The sequence below is a fragment of the Sitophilus oryzae genome, unplaced genomic scaffold (assembly GCF_002938485.1).
Source record: "Sitophilus oryzae breed Bouriz unplaced genomic scaffold, Soryzae_2.0 scaffold_1512_pilon_pilon, whole genome shotgun sequence".
Classification (NCBI taxonomy): Eukaryota; Metazoa; Arthropoda; class Insecta; order Coleoptera; family Curculionidae; genus Sitophilus; species Sitophilus oryzae.
In genome coordinates, this window is record NW_022146184.1 from 3,536,377 (window position 1) to 3,556,930 (window position 20,554).

The 20,554-nt window shown below is 30.9% G+C and overlaps 1 protein-coding gene across 1 annotated transcript; it reads right to left on the minus strand.

The window, feature by feature from the left end:
- Positions 1 to 550: 550 nt before the first annotated feature.
- On the minus strand, positions 551 to 10,748 carry LOC115878446. Its single transcript, XM_030894955.1, has 3 exons — positions 10,604 to 10,748; positions 10,304 to 10,405; positions 551 to 801 (listed from the first exon to the last, which is right to left on the minus strand). Exons 1-3 carry the CDS (start codon positions 10,746 to 10,748, stop codon positions 551 to 553), a joined length of 498 nt encoding a protein of 165 aa, XP_030750815.1.
- Positions 10,749 to 20,554: the final 9,806 nt, after the last annotated feature.

Sequence of the window (20,554 nt, forward strand, 5' to 3'; positions counted from 1 at the left end):
CAAGTATTACCAAATAAATGTTAGCAATGAATTAAATATCCTTTATAAAAGGCATTTAATTTTAACTTGGTATTCTATAATTTATTTTTGTCGGCTCAATTCTTAATTTGAATGTTTCAGGTATATGGATGTAATTCGTAATTCGTTAATTACAAGATTTATTGGTGGTGCTTTATTAATACAGGGTCTATCAGTATTACCGCTTATAGCGTCATGTGCGAACTCAGTTAAAGGTGTAAGTATCTTTGTAAATAATGTCTATACCTTTGTGGTGGATATATTTCTTCAAAAAAGTCTTCTGCACAGAGAAAACACTATCGTATCTATATAAGAATCGCTTTTAAATCGCTTTCAAAACGTCTTTCGACGTTTTGCGATGCCTAGTCGCCATTGGTTTCGTTCATTCCAGTCTCCGTCACGCAGATCCCTTGCGTGGAGTCACGCATCGCCTTCTTGACACCCTCCATCCAGTTTGTCCTCGGTCTTCCCCGTTTCCTTCTCTTTTGTAGAAGCTAGTTTAGCACCTTCTGATGCCTATTGTCCATCCTTCTCAATGTCCATACCACTTCAGTTGGGCACTCTCTATTTCCTCTACTATAGTTCTCTGTCTACCCATTTTGTCACTGACTATCTCGTTTCGTACTCTATCCAGCCTTGATGTTCGTGCTGATGTTCTTATCGCGTCCCTTTCTACCGCCAGTAATTTTCTTTTCTTATTCTCCATTAACCTCCATGTTTCCGCCCCAAATAACATATTGCTCTTGATTATCGCACCATAAATCCTTAGTTTTCTGTCTTTACCTATTTCGTTGCTCCAGAGTATATTATTCAGACATTATATTCTCGAGCTTATTTCGTTGTCGTCTTTCCCAGATTTATCGAAAGTAACGCCTAGGTATTTGTATTCGTTACATGTTTGTATGTATTCATTATCCAGTTTTATAGCTGTTTAATCCGATCCAATGCAGAGATATTTAGTGTTTGTGATATTCATCTCCGGTCCCCAAACTTGGTATTCCTTTTTAAGTTTTCGTGTCATATATTCCAAGTCATCTTTGTCTCCTGCACAAATAATCTGGTCGTCAGCGAATTGCAAAGTGTATACGCAAGAACCTTCACTTATTGGTATACACATGCCTCTACACTTACTTTTCCACTGCTTTAAAACTTGATTGACGTATATTTAAAATAATGTTGGTGACAGACAACACCCTTATCTTAATCCTTTTGATATTTTTAAGTGGTTTTGATATTCTATTTCCAGTTTTTATTGAGGAAAAAGAATTTTTATATATCTTTTGTATTCATCTACAAAAATAATATCATTACGCCAAAGATACACTACTTTCCCCATTCCTCAAATATAACAGTGTTTGAATCGAAATATATCTTGTTATTGCATACGGAATATACACTATCGCTGTCTCAAATATGAATTCATTGGTTAACAATACATCATTTAACTACATCGTTAATTGGATTTCAATAGGAGTCTACTTATTTTGCTTTTAGTGCCAATATTATACCGGGTGCGTCTCAGAAGTGGCTCACCCCTATAACTTTTTTATTTTTTCAGTTAAAAAACGAGATTTGGTATGTTAGTATATGACATAAATTAGGATTTATTGACGTATTCAATTGTTTTCGGCCACTTCACCGAAAATGACTACAACTTTTGATTTTTAAATGGCACTCTCGGTATTTTTTACTTTATTCGATAGAAAATAACACTCTGAATAGAATGACATATGTATCATATGTCAACTTTTGACATTTTTGCATGGTTTATTTTATTAATAATAATTTTATTAATTAATAATTTGCGGTTCATAACAAAAATTTGATTTGAAATATACCAAGTGTGTGGTATCAAATTATTCCTAAAAAATTCTTTTTCCAAATATGCTAATGAGCCACCCTCGTCCCATTTGAAAAAATTGAGATATAATTAAAAATACGATTTGGGCGTCTTTTAACCGGTTAGGACAAGACACTAAAAACATTAGATGGTCAAATATATTTTTCCAAGACTCCTTGATTAAGAATTAGTGTTTTTAACATAGCCATGGCACTATAGATTGAAATTTAAAATACATTTTTTTATTAAACGAGAATGTCAAAAATTGACATATGATATGTCATTGTATTCAGAATGTCACATTTTATCGAATCAGTGCCTTCTATTAAAAGATCAACCTGGGGGCGGACTTTTGTTTACTTCATCAGCTGTACATACTTAGATATTGGGTTAGATTCCGTTTCAATATTTTGTCGGTTGATTTTTGGTTTTAACTCTTTGATTTTTGGTATTATTTATTATTGTAGTGCAAAAAACTAATTATTTTAGTGTTTCATAAACTACTACCAGATATATGGTCACTCTCGGTTTCGCATAGAAAAATAGAAAAATTGAAAAATTACACGTTGTGTAAGTGATTTAACCTAAAAGTGCCCATACATTTTTTACTCATCGTGATTTTTGTGTGTGTTTTTTAAGACTCTAACAATTCATCAATAAAGCTTAAGTGGATTGTGTTTTTGGTGCTATGCCTCATCTTTGTTGTGTTCCTGGTGGAAAGGATAGTTATACTAGGCAGCCTAAAGTGTCCGGAAGAGCAAGAAAAGTGGGTACGAGTTATAAATCAAGAGAATTCTATTGAAAATATCTTTAATAAATTTAAAAATAATATTCTCCCATGTTGGTATTAATGAAAACTGGACAATTATGTTTATTTTATTCATATTGTGGAATCTCCACTCCAAGTGTTGTTGGTTCAGCTTCGATAGATTCAAACACGTAAGTAGGTATTATGATCTAGGGAAAAATAAAGAATATGTGTATTAAAGATCATGAAAAAGATTATTATTTTGAGTTCAAATTTTAAAAAAGATTTTTGTAAAGACAAGACTGATACAGTCTAAAAGAAGAATGTGTTTTTGTTTGATAATATATAATGTATGTCAAGCATAACATATATTTGTTCAGTAATTTTTAATGAATAGTGTTGATTATTTATAATACCAAATTAATATCAAATATTTAAGTGATGGCTGAATAAAATATGAATAAAATAACAATAAAATTGGTATATTTGCATAATACAAAATGAAGTTTTAGGAATAAAGGTATTACTAAAAATACTAAGAAATTCATATTTCTTTGTTTTAATTGGTCTAATGTTATTTACATTTTATGTAAGAATTATACCGTATCATCGAAAAAAATCGGCGTCTAGCTGGCTTGGAAATGAACATCGATGACATTTCCTAAATAACTGTACACATAAAATAATTTAGAAAAATAAAATTTTAAAATAAAAAAATAAAAAATTTTAAAAAATAATCTAGAAAACTAGAATTTTACAATCTTGGAAAATTTGATATTCTTGAACCTTGTTTCTAAATATTCTAAATTTTTTGATTTTCTGGGGATTTAGGTTCGGGAAAAACGCTGATTAAGTTTTCATTTGGTTTTTCATTATTTTTATTTGGTTTAAAAAAAAACGTTTCGGCTAACATTATAGCCTTCATCAGTGTTGTGTCATATGAAAAAAATAGTGTCGAGTATAATCCAAAAAATTACATATAAAATATTCACACCACGCACATAATGTTTACTGCGTACTCCATAGTCAATGTAGATAATTTTAGTGTTAAGAATAATAATTTTAAAAAATATGTGGTCATCTTTTGATAAGTTTATATTAGTTTATTAATTGCAGGAAACATTATGAGGTGTGAATTATATTGTTATATGTAATTTTTTGGATTATATTCGACACTATTTTTCTCATATGACACAACACTGATGAAGGCTATAGTTAGCCGAAACGTTTTTTTAAACCAAATAAAAATAATGAAAACCCGAACCTAAAAATCCCAAGAAAATCAAACATTTTAGAATAATTTTACATATAAAATGCCAGCGATCTTCATTTCATACCCATCGCTGACGCCTTTTTTTAGATAATATTGTATTATTTGTAAATATAATTTTTCGAACCTTGATACTTGCAAAATATACATATAAATTTTGTGAATGCAAATAATAATACATCACTATTAGTAGATATTGAATGTTTTTTGTTAAATTAGATCGATTTTTAAACCCCTAAATTTAAAATATATTTACATTTTACCCATTATCTTATGTACCCATACATTATTTGTACATTGTAAAACATTTGCTGCATTTGTATAGTTCATAGTTTATTTGCCAAAGTATTTATTACTATAAATAGGTATATATGTTGTAGTTATTAACTGTATATTATGTATATTTCATGTAAACTATATCATTTTTAAAATACAAACCAAAAATCTGAGGAATAATTATATTTTCCATGTATTCTACAACATATTTATTAATCCGTTATATCTAACTAGCGTGACGTCATAAATCTCGCCCGTAGGCTGATCTTTTAATAGAAGGCACTGATCGAATAAAGTAAAAAAATACCGAGGGTGCCATTTAAAAATCAAAAGTTGTAGTCATTTCCGGTGAAACAAGAAGTGACCAAAAACAATTGAATACGTCAATCAATCCTAATTTATGTCATATACTAAAATACCAAATCTCGTTTCTTTATCTGAAAAAATAAAAAAGTTATAAGGGTGAGCCACTTTTGAGACGCACCCGGTATATTTCTATACAATTTTAAAATTATATTTACTTATTTTTAGTATAAGTTACTTGTAATTGCGGTATCCATAATCCTCGCAGTTTTAAGATTCGCATATGAATTTTTCGACATGGCCCATACCCTGGAGAACGAGGTAATCTTTTTGGTGTTACTATTAATAGAAGTAGAGTAAGTAATCGTACGGGTAATTTGACACTAAAACAAAAGATTGTATTATAATTCACTCAAAAACTAACTAGCCAGTGGTTTTTTCCTTCTCAACAAATTTTCTAACAAAAAGAACACTTAAAGTTTTTGGATAGGTTGAGGATACAGACTAAATTTGTTATAATATGTAAGTGTTTATTTTAGCGGTTAAAGGTTAATCCTTTTAATGATTTGACGATTGTTTTTATAGTAAAGAGCCATAAAGAAGGTGTTCAACTGCCCAAGTAGCATCTATCTGACTTCGAACTAAATCTGACCTGAAGCGACGTCAGACTTTGTGCAAATTTAGGTCGGGTGCTGGTGATTCGACCGGTGACGTCGCTTTCCTATTAAAAACGACGTCGTTGGATCCGAGTCGGTAAATCCAACGATCTGTCGACGTACAAAATAACAACGTACCATTTTTATTAATATCCCAACGTCGGCGTCGTTCCCACGTTGGCTTGCACGACGTATATATATTTGAACTAGCCCGACGTCTACCCGTTGTCCGAATAGGATACGTCGCACTGATAATCCTTGAAGTATCGTCCAATTATATTTTGTTGTATTTTATGTTCATATTTATAACCTAATTTAGGTATCTCTATTTACGTCCGTAAATACTACCCATTAAGTAGCATTTGCGGCCTAATGAACATCATGAACATAGCCTAATAAAACGTTTTTGTAAACAAACTTAATTTTTTTATTATGCCTAAAAACACCAAAAAGGCATTTAGACATTCATCTACATTTTACAGAATGAGGTCGAGGCTTTTGCAAAATAATAATAGTAGTAGTGATGTCTTGCCTCCACCCATGAATTCTTTTTATCCGGAAGAGATGCTGCATTACACTGGTGCATCTTAATTTCTTTTTTTAGCTTAGGAAATCAGCAGATTCCATCCTCCTACCACATGTGAGGTACTGGTTCCAATTCTTTTAAATTTTGTATATATACTATCTTAAAAAAGTGGCTGCCCATTTTTTTAAGGAGAATACAAAAACTAAAATATAATTGCACAAATCCACAAATCACTGATACGCAAAGTGAGGTTACCCCTACCAACCAACCGTTGAACCGTCAACCGTCAAACAATTGACCTATCATAGACCAATAACAGACAACGTCGGGAATCGTTTATCAGGAATACGAAAAATTATATGCTCTGTGGCCAACGACGGATGCTCCTACGTATGCCGGCCGTTCGCAAATTTTACGTCGCGTACGTTGAAATTATATACCTCATAATACGATTGCCGGTCGTCCGGTTTGATGACTTCAGTCGTGTGAGACGATTAATGTTGGAGACCCGGTCGGAATTGGTATATTGGTAGTTCATATTAAGTCGGACACAGAAATCCGCCATTCTTAACAAGTATCCGATTGTCAGCCATTTTAAAATCGTTTTTTGTTTTTAAAATTTATATTCACATTTCGATTTCTAGTAGAATGATATTGATAAGGTTGAGTTTGGGGGGAACCACAGTACAGTTTTATGATTAAACCAGCAAGAAAATAAAAAAAATATATATTTTGCGAGTTACTTTTTATAGATATTTTTATTTCATAAATCTACCTAATTTTGAAGGCGCTCGTAGTTTTCCGGAGTATTTTAATCGGATATATAAAAAAAGTGACTGCCGTTGACTAAACTGATGTCTGGATTAATGATTCAGAATTATTATAATATGAAATTAGGTAGGCACTTATATTCGAGGAGTGATTATGAATGCATTTGTAATTAGGTAGTTTGATTAGGTTTTTATGTATTATTGGTAGTGAGTTTGAAACCAAACGTAACGTAAGTGCTTAGCGACGAATTTTAAAGAAGTAACTGAGATCCAACGTAATATGACGTTGGTAATTGGTAGAATTACATTCCCTATTAGGTCAGATACCGACGCGACGTCGAGGCGGCTCGAATCTGTATTCCCCATTTAGGTGCGAATAAGGGTGGTCAGGCGGTCGAACCGACGTTGGTACCCGACGTCGGGTTTATTGAACGCGACGTATACCCGACGTTAGATAACGTCCAAATGCTACTTGGGTGGAATCTAACTCAATGACAATAAAAAAATATTTTTTTGTCTTAGCATCACTGTCAAAATACCTAGTTTCCTCAACATGTACTTTTAGATGTTTAAAAAAGTAATATATGTATTTTAGTTTGAAAATATACATAAGGCCCTTCTCAACGTCTCATGGTACTACTGGGACACAAAAAATAAAAGGTCATATATGTTAATTCTGTCAAAAACACAAAATGCTACAAGCCTTATAGCTGGGTTTAATATAAGAGCAAACAGGGAATCCTTTCTTATGGTAAATATGATATGTACATATATGTTACAGACAATGCAAAACCGGCCTTTACCAGTAAGAGCCATTAACATGAAAATCCAAAGGAGTCGCGATAACTCAGCAAAATTTTCCTTGAAATTTTTGTAACTTTTTTGACGGCATATTGGCTAACGTTCCAAAGCGCAAATTTGTCCCAATTTAACCACGTTCGTATCTATTACGGTTTTCTAGGTATCAATGCTCCTCAATATCAATGTATCTCGAATTTGTACCACCCTGTATACTCTAGGTATCTATATTTTTTATTACAACACAGAGAAAATTGTACAGTTTATCAACAACTTTTAATAATTTATTAATTTTATTATAATTAAATATTAGGTACTTAGGTATATCAAGAATAAAAATTTATTACATTTTAATTGTTAGGAAATTTTTGAATATGATTCTATATTATATACTATTATATACTAATTTTTATTTAGTTATAAATGATAATTAACTTTTTTTTGTTTTAGTATGCCAGATTTTTCTATGGAGTATTGAACTTTTTATTCAATATAAACTAAGAATATCATCGAATCAGCATATATTGCCAATTAAGTGCTATTTATATATTTGAGTTACATTATTCTAACTTATATACCTACTGCCTGCCAAGTAAAAAATATTCTGCTCAAAATGTTTACCTTCCAAATAATATGGTAACTAGAAAAAAATCAGCCTCTCGGTAAACACAGGTATTAATTTTATAAATTTCAGTTATTCCTAGATTATACGAATTTATAATTTGTTTTATTACCTTTCTAAAATATACTTCATTGTATCTAAATAATAGTGTTTAAATTCAACTGACCTTTAGAATATAAATTCCAAACATTTTATGTATTAATTATGTATAATAATATGAAATAAAATACTTTAAATACATTTTGTCAAATAATTTTAATTGTGTAAACATTTAAAAAGAGTCCTAACGGCACTGTCAGATGGAGCGGACAGTACGCGCGGATGTTTTTTCAATATAGCTCATCCGGACGGAGCATACGCGACCCATGTGAAATCGTTCATATAAACTCATGGCACTTGCTCGAAGTCGCGAACGCTCCGCTTCTTCTGAAAACGCTGTAACAGCGCTTTCAGATGGAGCGGAGCGTCCGCGCGTACCGTCCGCGAGTTCCATGAAGTTTAAATGAACAATCTCACATGAGTCGCGTATGCTCCGTCGGGATAAGCTATTTTGAAAAAACATCCGCGCGGACGGTCCGCTCCATCTCTAAGCGCTGTAAGACCTAACAGCGCTTCCAGATGGAGCGGACCGTCTGCGACGGAGCGTCCGCGCCTTCAAGCAAGTACTATGTGTTTATATAAACAATTTTAATGGTCGCGTATGCTCCGTCCGACGGAGTTCATCCGACGGCTATTTTGAAAAAAACACGACGGACGGTCCGCCGCGGAGCCTCCGCTCCATCTGAAAATGCTGTAAGATTCAGTAATATTATTATAGATTAGTTCGAAATATATTAATGGTCTACCTAGCCAAGAAAAATATAGGATAGTACGTTTTTTAATACTGTACTTTTTTAAGACACTATTAAAAAATTAATAAACGTATGTAAACTATAGATTTACTTTTGATTATTTCTAATCTGCACTTTAACACTTTCTAATAATTATAATATACCGGGTACGTCTCAAAAGTGGATAACCACTAAACCTTATTTTTTACAACTTTTGATTTTAACAACACATTGGCTACAACTACAGTACTACAGTACTACACATTGCCTACAACTTTTGATTTTTAAATGGCACCCTCTGCATTTTTTTTTATTCGATAGAAAATGACACTCTGAATAGAATTACATATTATATGTCAACTTTTGACATTATCGCTTAAAAATATTTTAAATTTCAATTTAGTTGTATAAAAACACTAATTTTTAATCACGGAGCCTTGGAAAAATAAATAATTTGATCGTTTAATATTTATAGTGGCTTGTCCTGGCCTGTTAAAAGATGCCCAAATCGTATTTTTAATCATATCTCAATATTTTCAAACGGAACGGGGTGGCTCATTAGCATATTTGGAAAAGCATATTTTTACGAATAATTTAGTTAAACACACTTGGTATCGAGTCAAATCGTCGCTATTAACCGCATGTTAAAATAATTACAAATAAACCATATGGAAAATTTCAAAAGTTGACATCAGGGGCGGGAAAGTGAAATAGCAAAAGCGGTTCCACCGTTTCCACGGAAATCTCAAATAAAATAGTTCCAGCCCTAGCCACTAGGTGGTAGTGCAATTAATTTTTAGGTTAAGAAGTTGCTACTAGTTATTGCCAGATGGCGTTAAATCAGAATTTTTTTGTAGTTTCCATAGTATCCAACGGCCATTGTCATATTATTGTCAAATTCTCAAAAAATATTGTCGTTGTCATAGCGCCAATCATAATATTACCAAATAACTGATTATCAAAATGTTTTTCGAACTATAATTTGTTATGTGTGTTTTAATTAGACAATTCCTTTTGTTTGTGGCCCTAAAAATATAATGTAAGTCTTTTATTTTTGCCATCATTTAAGTACCTATTTACTATATTTACTCCATTTACAAAACTTTGGGCGTATTACGCGTTGGTCTTGTTTTATTATAATAAACGATGTTTAAGTATTTGACTTATAAATAAAACTTTAAATAATAAATAATATTTCACATGTTTGGCTTTAATCTTATTTAATAATTGTATAAATTATACTGTTAAATCTTATTTTTTTTACACATCACAACGATACTTGTTATTAGTATTGTTCAATTTGTGTAAAAATAAGATGTAATAATCAAATTTAATTATTTTACAGTAAAATTCAATAAATACGCTCATTTAATAAGCCAGCGCTTCGATCCATTTAAAACAAACCCTACTCAATAGGATCACTTCTGTAGGACCATTTTTCAGTATGGCAGAGTCCATTCTTTTTCTAGCTAGGTATATTCTTTGGTTGACATATGATATGTCATTCTATTCAGAGTATCATTTTCTATCGAACAAAGTAAAAAATATCGAGGGTGCCATTTAAAAATCAAAAGTTGTAGTCATTTCTGGTTGTTAGCTCGCAAGTTTGGTTATCGCGGTTTATACATATTTCGTGTGCCTAGTACCTATTTGTAAGCAATTATTCCAAGTACTTTTAAAGTAGAGGGAGATGGCCGATTCACCATCCACCGCAGCCGCCGCGCGCACTGCACATGCGAGTAAATCAGCTAAGAACATGTAAAATAGGTTAATAAACAAGAATAAACAGGTTTGATCCGCTTTGAACAGCTATTGAACTGCTTTGAACGGGTTTGAACAAATACTGAACAGGTCTGTTGTTTTACGCTAAAAAGCCGTTCAAAGCAGTTCAAAAGCTGTTCAAAGCGGATCAAACCTGTTTATTCTTGTTTATTAACCTATTTTACATGTTCTTAGCTGATTTACGCGCATGCGCAGTGCGCCCGGCGGCGGCGGTGGATGGTGAATCGGCGATCTCCCTCTACTTTGTAAGCACACGACCGCTCGAGTAAATGTCCATGTAACATCTTGTGCTTCCCAATATACCGACATATAAACAATACTTATACATTCCTTACAAGAAGAAAATGTTGGCTGTTTTTTGCTATATTTTAAATTCTTATTTATTGATTATAAAATCATAAATAACGAAACTAAAACATAGATAATGTTTATAAAGAATAGCGAATAACCTGAATGCATTATTAATTACTTCATATAATAGTTTGTCTTTCAAGCTGATTGTGTAAATAAAAGCAGTTAGAAAAATATAATATTCAATTTTATATATCTAAAAATAACTTAGACATTCATCGTTGAAAATGGACAACTGTATAAAGGTTTTACCACAAACTGGAATTTACAGGTCCTATTTGTATAATTCTATGTTGTATTTGTTTATACTTCCGTGCGTAATAATTATTTCTTTAGAAATACTAATCATTTTTAAATTCAATTTAACAGGACATATTCTTTATACAATGGCGATATTTTGTCATCTAATGGTAAGTAAATAGATGTAATATATTCCCTAAAAAATATTCTTAATAGTTACTATATTAAGTTTTTATAAAAGTGTATATTCCATATACAGAGTGTTGCATTGCCGACTTGAACATAAGAAATTTCATGATCTAGCTAGAAAAAAAAGTAGCGAACACTTCACTAACTGGATCAAACCTGTTCTCCTGTAAGTCATGGTGCAGCAAGTGCATGGCATAAGAATCTGCCCAACAGCAGCAACGGAGGTCATTCTAGATCTAACACCGCTGCACACTGTCATCAGTAGATATGCTAAGGTGTCAATGATTACAATGGCTTGGAACACACTCCGAAAAAAAATCCTTCCAAATTCCAGTAGATAACATGCCCAAAAACTTTGAGAAACACCTCACGGTAGTATTGAGCAATAAAAAAATAGGAAGGGAGAAACGTTTGCTCAGTAGACAAAAGATAGTACCATAACATGGTATAATGATGCTTCTAGAACCAAAGCAGGAACAGGGATAGGAGTATTTGGGCCAAAAACTAAACATTCCGAACCAATGAGCACTTACACAAGCATCCTTCAGATAAAAATCTACGAAAGATGCGTACAACTTATAGCAGAGAGGAACTACCGGAAACAAAAAATAGCCATTTTATCCGGTAGTCAAGAAGCATTAAAAGCGATCATCTCAGTAACCATCAAAGAATCCCTACACTAAAAACCTTGTAAAAAAAATTGCTAATGAATCAAATAAAATCAGACATATTTTGGCCTCATTAATGGTTATAATTGAATTAATAAGACATGTATTGATTTTATGTATATACTCGTATATATAAAACATACATGATCATTGTCTTTGTTAGTGGTATATCAGATTTAGAATAAAAATGCTGCCTATTTGATTTAAAGAAATATATATTTGTTTATTAGTGTTTTCCTTTCCAAACCAAACCAAACCAAACCAAACCAAACCTTTCTCTTTATATTTTAAAGTGCAATGCTTAATGATTTATTTATATGTCACTTTGTTTAAAGCTTGAGTCGATTTTAATCGAATAGGATCAGTACTAACAATTTAAATGAATTTCAATTTAATTTTTTTAGGTTCCTAACGCCACTATAGATGAGAAAACCGTGCTATGTTGAATTTAAAAAAGTGGGGGTCCTTAAATAAGGATTCGAAAGACTCGAAAGTCAATCACTCCTCCTTTAGCGAAAAAATATTGTAGCTGCGTAATACATTAAATTTTCCACCCTGTACAAATTTCTGTTCTGTACAGGGTGAGTCAACGATAGAGTAAAGTCCATTATCTCATTTGTTTGGAGGTAAAATAAATATTAAATACAAAAGTTATACGGAAGGTTAAGATACACATTTTAAAATTATTGTAGAATATACTATAATGAAAAATGTCTATACCTATGTGGCGGATACATCTTTCCAAAAAAATCATTTATGGGTATTTCGCCACTGCACTGCAAGAAAATCTACAAAATAAAATAATTATTTTTTGTAAACACTTCTGCGTTAAACCTAAACGGACGCTGCTTGTCAGAAGTTATGTTTACAGTAATACAAATTTGCCTAACAAAGAAAAAAATGCTTAACGTTTCGGAAAGTTATCTCTTTCCGTCGTCAGAAGCAAAAAAATACAAAGAATAAAAAAAAACTATTTAAAATATTTAAATTCAACTATTCGAGAACACTTTACTTTTTTTAAAACAGATACATACATATTAAAATGACATTTTTAACTTGATATTTAAACTTCAAAATTAACAATTACTACCTGATAACAATTACTTAATAAGGTAAAACCAAAAAGCCCCAAACTTTCTGTATGATTATTTTTAAATTTTACGTATGTTAAACGTACGTTGTTTACGTATCTATTTTTCTTTAAAATCAGAGAAGCGATTGCCATACATTACTAACATCTACAGATGCATGAGTAATACATTTATTTTAATTAGATTGAATTAAAAAAGCCTCTTTTATTTTTCTTTTAGAGGCTATCGCTTCTTTCATTATAATTTTGGCGTTATTAAAATTTATTCTGTGCCCTGTGTACCAGGAATGCTGACAAATCTTAAGCTGCGTATAAATATGTCGAGACGAGTGCGAGAGACACCCGAGACGAGTCAACCTCAAGCGGATTTGAGGTTGACTCGTCATATTGGGACGGGGTCTGAGCTTCGAGCCGAGCCTATGCCCAGCCGGACGGCGTTGTCTCCGTTTTTTCCGGAGCCTTTGGCGAACCATCATAAGGATTGGGGCGTCTATTTAACCAGTGGCGTATACACCGCGGCTCCGCGGAACAATTGCCTCGAGTCTCAAGGGGCTCGGATTCCACATCCCATTTTTATATAAAAAGAAATATTCTTTCCTTTATTTGTAATAATGTTAATAATGCATCCTAACTAGAAAGATGCAATTTTGTCTTCTCTAAAATAGTATAGGTAAGTTAGCCAAAGTAGGTAAATCTCATGTACAAAGATTTATTAGTGATTTCTTTTATAAAAACATGAAAATTTTATGAAAAATGAATAAACGTAATGAACTTTTCGTCGAGTTATTAACGACTCAAACGTAAATTATGCGCTATTTCTGCTGAACGGAATTAAAGATGTAAAACAAGCTTCTTTACATATAGGATACATAGAAGATAAGAGAGGCAAATCGAGTGTGTTGAAAAAGGTGGCCATGCTCTCAGAAGTTTCTTACGGTACTCTCATAAATAAAGGGAATCGACAAAGAAAGGAACGATTCGATATAGAAAAATCCAGAAATTTGAACTATCCAGACTACTAAGAACTTAATTTATGGCAAATATGAAAATAATAAAGTTCCCGCCATAGAAATAATTAAAAAAACTCTCCGAGCTTTAAAAACCCTGTTCAGAAAGCACATTACGGCGAAGGTTTAAAAACTGGGAATTAGATTTAAAATTATATACATAATAATATTTTAAAAATTATTAATAAGCGTGCTGCAATGATGGAAAGCCATAGAATAATAATGTGGCGAATTGAATACCTTGAAAAAACATACAACTTTAGAAATGAAGAAATGCAGATATATTATTTACAATATATGTTCCAGGTTAGTTATTGGCATTTAAATGTAGATTTAAATTAATAATTTAAATCTTAATTACTTAAATTTCTAATTTTTTAAATAAATAAAGTCGAATTAGGTCTTATCTTACAGCGCTTTCAAATGGAACGGAGCGTCCGCGACGGACCGTCCGTGACTTCGAGCAAGTACCATGAGCTTATATGAACAATTTCATCTGGATCGCGTATGCTCCGTCCGGAAGAGCTATCTTGAGAAAAAACATCCGTGCGGACGCTCTGCGCGTACGGTCCGCTCCATCTGAAAGCGCTGTTACGCTATTTAAAATTTTTATAGATATACAAACCACATACAAAATATATTATTGAATAAAATAATTAAAGACTCAAAAAACGGCACTGGTAGAAGGCTCCGCCGCCGCCGCTGCCGTGCCGTTATCTCCAGGTATCTCAGTCGGCTTTCTTCAGTTATTTTAATGTAAACAGTCCCAATATAATTTAAATTTATCATGAATTCCTTTAATTTATCTAGCTTGTTTTTTACCTATTTTGAAATTAAATAAACATATACAGGGTATTTCAAAAACATGTTCCATCTCTCGTGTGGGAAGTTCCTCACGTAAAAATAAGATTTATTTTTTATATCAACCAATCCAATTCTGCTTTGATTCATAGTTATTTTATAATTAGTAGTTTATTTTTTTATTCATGTAGCTACAGGGGGTTAAAATAGGGTTCCCAACCGTCCTCTATTCCAGAAACAGTCCTCTTTTTGATCTGATTGTCCTCTTTTCTCTCACGTATTGAAAACTTTGTTACATACCAACTTCAAAATCTAAAAATATTCGTTTATCGCCACAATGCTTTAAAGAATTGTTAATCTGTGTCTTTTATGTAATTTTATGTTTCCTTACTGTTAGTTTATGTCTTGAAAAAAGTTTTGTTGACAATGGTTTGGTTTTATTTTAATAAGTTTTGAGTATAAATATTTTTGTTTATTTTAAATATTTATCGCATACCGTTTATATAACTTTTGGTAAATTCTCGACATTTGAGCGACGTTTCAAAAATGTTTCGCCTGTGCCTTTTTTATCCTCTCGCCCCTATTTTTTATTTTCAAAGTTGCCAACCCTAGGTTAAGTGTTTTATCATTTTCTTCCAAGTGCTTTTAGTAATTTGAGATCGTTTGATGACTGATTTAGTTCTGATCCGGGTAGTTTTTTTGTATAAAACAGTGCCACCATCGTCGATTTTTTTTCGTTAAATGCGAATAAGAAAATATCCTGATTATATTCTGGCCTTATCCCTTATTATTTTTATTTCCAAGCGATCTTAAGTTTATAACATATACATATATTTTATTTAATTGTTAACATTAGGGTAGTTTTACCAATTGTGTATGTGTGGAATTCCACTGATATGTGTTTTAAGTTGTTTGTTAAATTTTTAAAATTTTTTGATTGTATTTTGCTCTCTTAACTTTTAGTGTCCTGAAGATGCAAATAAATTTTGCGAAACGTCGACAAATTTAAAACAAAGGACTTCGGTTCCTGTTGATTTTTTTCGATCCTAATCCAATTAAAAAACACAGTATACTTAAATTTATTAATTAATTTTTTAAAATATTGAATGGTATTGAATAATACTTTAATATATTTATCAATATTTTAAAGTATCGATACTTTATATTCAATACAACCGATACCAAAATATCGATACTGCCTCAGTATCGCATAGCCCTATGAAGAATTTTGTGGGTACGCCAAAGGCTCCACTGAAAATGGATAGCCGCGAGACGACGCCGTTCGACTGGGCAGGGACTCTGCTCGAGGCTAAATCGCTCGGCTCGAGGCTATAATATGACGAATTCCGCTTGAGGTTGACTCGTCTCGTCCTCGTCTCGGCATATTAGTACGCCTTTTGGAAAGAATTTGCTATAGCCTCGTTTCATACTCGTTTCGGGTTTGTCTCGTACTTGCCTCGGCATATTTATACACGGCTTTAGATTTGTGAAAATCTCCCTTTCTTAAATAATCTTTATTTTCTTTAACTCTAACATTTAAGGGTCTAGATGTTTCACCAATGTAAAATTTATCGCATTCACAGGGTATTTGGTATATTACATTTTTTGTTTGTTGTTCTGTATTCATTGGTTTAGTATGTGATAAAATGGATCTAAGTGTATTTTGATTTTTTTTTATTTATTTTTTTTAAGATATGTCAGCATTCCTGGGACACAGGGCACAGAACAAATTTTAATAACGCCAAAATTATAAAGAAAGGAGCGATAGCCTCTAAAAGAAAAATAAAAGAGGCTTTTTTAATTCAATCTGACCAATAAAAATAAATGTATTGCTCATGCATCTGTAGATGATAGTAATGTATGGCAATCGCTTCTCTGATTTTAAAGAACAATAGATACCACAAGATAAATAAATATAACATACGTAAAATTTAAAAATAATCATACAGAAAGTTAGGGGGCTTTTTGGTTTTCCCTTATTAAGTAATTGTTATCAGGTAGTAATTGTTAATTTTGAAGTTTAAATATCAAGTTAAAAATGTCATTTTAACAGAACGTCAACGATTTCTTGTAGACGTATCTGTTTAAAAAAAGTAAAGTGTTCTCGAATAGTTGAATTTAAATGTTTTAAATAGTTTTTTTCTTTATTCTTTGTATTTTTTTGCTTCCGACGACGGAAAGAGATAACTTTCCGAAACGTTAAGCATTTTTTTTCTTTGTTAGACAAATTTGTATTACTGTAAACATAAAGTTCTGACAAGCAGCGTCCGTTTAGGTTTAACGCAGAAGTGTTTACAAAAAATAATTATTTTATTTTGTAGATTTTCTTGCAGTGCAGTGGCGAAATACTCATAAAGGATTTTTTTGGAAAAATACTATAGTGTTCAATAAAAATATATTTGTTTTACCTTTTATATTGGTACGAGCTGTAGTAAGTTCCACTTTTTTAACAATTTTGCTAGCTTGGCTTCGTATTCCTCTACATCTGAATTCTCATCATCTAGCGAAAGTCTAACGACGTCAATAGTGGTGTTATTAAGTACAAAATGTTATATAGTACTTTTATATGACAAAACTTAAGTTTTTGATAGGTTGAGGCATAGGTTGAAATAGGCAGGTTGAAATAGTTTTATATAAGATTTTTTATCTAAAATAAAAAAGATGCTTATACACTTTTATTCTTTTTTAAAATTTACATTAGATTTTCTATGTTCAATTTGGTAATGCAGAATACAGTATAAAAAAGAGAATGAAGAAATATACAGTGTCTTGATTTGTTCTGCTACTTTTTACTGCAATCTCACTGTACTAAATTGTTTTCGGCACTAAGCCATATAGGAACTACCTATAAAATTTGTTTAATATTTGTATTTGCATCAAGTTCATCGTATAATACCTTATTTTACATTTTAGCTTTTATTTTTCTCTGGAGTTTACTGGTTTACCAAAGATTTTCTAAATAACTTATTCGAGTTGGAAAAGAAAGTGTTTCAGCCAGTAACTGAACCATCTCTAACAACAAAATTTTACCAAAATCTAGGTAAAATATGCCAGAGAGCGATATGGACACTTAATTTTGCAGCATTATTTATTAACATTACATGGCATTGTAAGAGTAAGTAGTTATATTTAATTTAGTTTCTTTCAGTTTTAGTTTATACAGGGTTGTTCACCACATACGACACGGAGTATTGTAGCTAAACGATGAGATTTTTACAAATTGTAAATTTTGGGTTCGATGAAGGACTATTAGAGGTACAATTTAAAAATAATTTTACAAGATACAGAGTGTCCCAAATAAGTAAAAAATATCAAAGTTGTATTTTTTTAAATGGAATACTCTGTATATTATTACATTTTTAGTTTCTACGATTAAAATAAAGGTAAATTTAATTAAGATTTATTATACTTAAACCTTACCGTTTTTGAAATATTTTCAATTTTGTGAAATTGCAATAAAAATTTTAAGGCTTCATTTCTCCAAGGGTATCAAAGTTTTTAATACTAAATATTTACTGAAGTTTATTTACTGATCAGTTATTGTGTTGCAATAATAAAAATAATACTACCTTATACAGACTGTCTAAAAATTTATTTTAAATAATTATTAGCTTCAAACGGAAATAACTTGTTTAATTTAAATGGAACATCCTGCATATTTTACGAGAATCAGATGCACAATTTAATTGTCTATCAAATTGTAATATACCATTTTTTACCTATCTCTTTAAGTTTCCGTAGAAAATGCATTTTCTTGTAATTTAGAACTTATTTATCAATATACCCATGGACTATTGACATTTTAGATTATTTTTAAAGATGTACCAAATTTTTACAGTACAGATACATAACAGATACTAATATTGTCGATATAATTCGTTTATTTCATTAAAAAATAAAAAAAAACTGTTTAAATATTTGTTAAAGAGGACCAATTAATATGATTCCAGTATTCAAACTACATTAACTGACTGTTTGCGTTGATTAATAATAATTGCTCCAAATACTAAAAAACTGAATTTTGTATGGGCATTAGACAGTGTGATAAAAAGTAACATCTTAAAAATGATATTTCATTTTTTAATAAATGCTTATTTATAACAACAAAGACTTTAATTTGATAACTTATTATTATATTGATTTCTGACTCAAAAATCCACATTTATTTATAATAATTTATTAACGAACACAATTAAGTATGTCATTAATTAGTATATGGGCGGAAATAATGGTGTTATATTTAATTAATGGTATACCCTTTTATAAAGATTTAAATAGTTTTCTTTTTGCATACAAATGGGCTAGTAATATTATCGTTTTGCTAAAAACGATAATATTACTAGTCTGTACATTTTGTACATTTGTTGCTTTAAAAACAATCTAAAATGTCAATATTCCATAGATATATTGATAAATGAGGTCTAATTTAGAAGAAAATGCATTTTCTACGAAAACTTGAAGGGATAGGTAAAAAATGGTATAATACAATTTGATAGACAATTTAATTGTGCATCTGATTCTCCTAAAATATATAGGGCATTCCATTTAAATTAAAGAAGTTATTGCCGTTTGAAGCTAATAATTATTTAAAATAAATTTTTAGACACTGTGTATAAGGTACTATTATTTTTATTATTGCAACACAATAACTGATCAATAAATAAACTTCATTAAATATTTAGTATTAAAAACATTGATACCCTTGGAGAAATGAAGCTTTAAAATTTTGACTACAATTTCACAAAATTGAAAATATTTCAAAAACGGTAAAGTTTAAGTATAATAAACCTTAATCAAATTTACCTTTATTTTAATCGTAGAAACTAAAAATGTAATAATATACAGGGTGTTCCATTTAAAAAATACAACTTTGATATTTTTTATTTATTTGGGACATTCTGTATCTTGTAAAAATATTTTTAAATTGTAGCTCTAATAGTCCTTCAACGAACCCCAAACTTACAATTTGTAAAAATCTCATCGTTTAGCTACAATACTCCGTGTCGTATGTGGTGAACAACCCTGTATATGTCTTTTTCAGTGAGCGTAAAATCTCTTCCTTTACTATGGTATATGAAGAAGAATTATTCTTGTTTCTATTGGATATTTGTCTGCATTAATGTACTATGGTCCCAGTTTGGGGTAACAATTTGTTTGTATCCTTTGGAGTTTAGTACGTATTTAATTCTAAATCTTGTACTGCAAGTAAGTACCGCTGTCTTATAAAACTTAGCCTCATTATCTAATTTTCGTTTATAATTTTCAGGTAAATGTGTTAGTCAATTCCATAAAAAATAGCAATATATTAAATTTGAATGAAAATAATAAACCCTGTATTACCTACACAAATTCTAACTATTATCAAATAAAAGTACATCACGAGTTGGTTGATCTCTATAAAAGACATTTACTAATAATTGGGTAAAGTTTTGTTTTAAAAATATTTATATACCCCGTGGTGCATCGGAACACAAGACATAGGAAATCCCATGTAAATTTTGAAATAGTTAAATATTATACATTAGACTTTTTTGAAGAGGCGTTGAAGTTGTACTTTTGTGTAGAATTCCGTTTCATTTGGAATAATCATTTAAAAGATATTTGTGCAAAAATCTACCTACAAATTAGTAAAATTTATAAATACGGCCCAGAGAAAGCTACAATTAAAATACCAGCAAAAATGTGATTGTGTCATTGTCAAATTCGAAGTCAATAGTTAATAGTCAATAATAATATATATGTATAAATTAAAAATAAAATATTTGTATT

Excerpts from the sequence above, each read along its gene's own strand:
- LOC115878446 (XM_030894955.1), bottom strand. The coding sequence starts at position 10,748 with ATGTCGGTATATTGGGAAGCACAAGATGTTACATGGACATTTACTCGA. Across the intron at positions 10,406-10,603 it reads CGTAAATCAGCTAAGAACAT|CTGATTTACTCGCATGTGCA; the intron begins GTAAAATAGGTT and ends ACATGTTCTTAG. Across the intron at positions 802-10,303 it reads GAATAATTGCTTACAAATAG|GTAAAGACAGAAAACTAAGG; the intron begins GTACTAGGCACA and ends GCAACGAAATAG.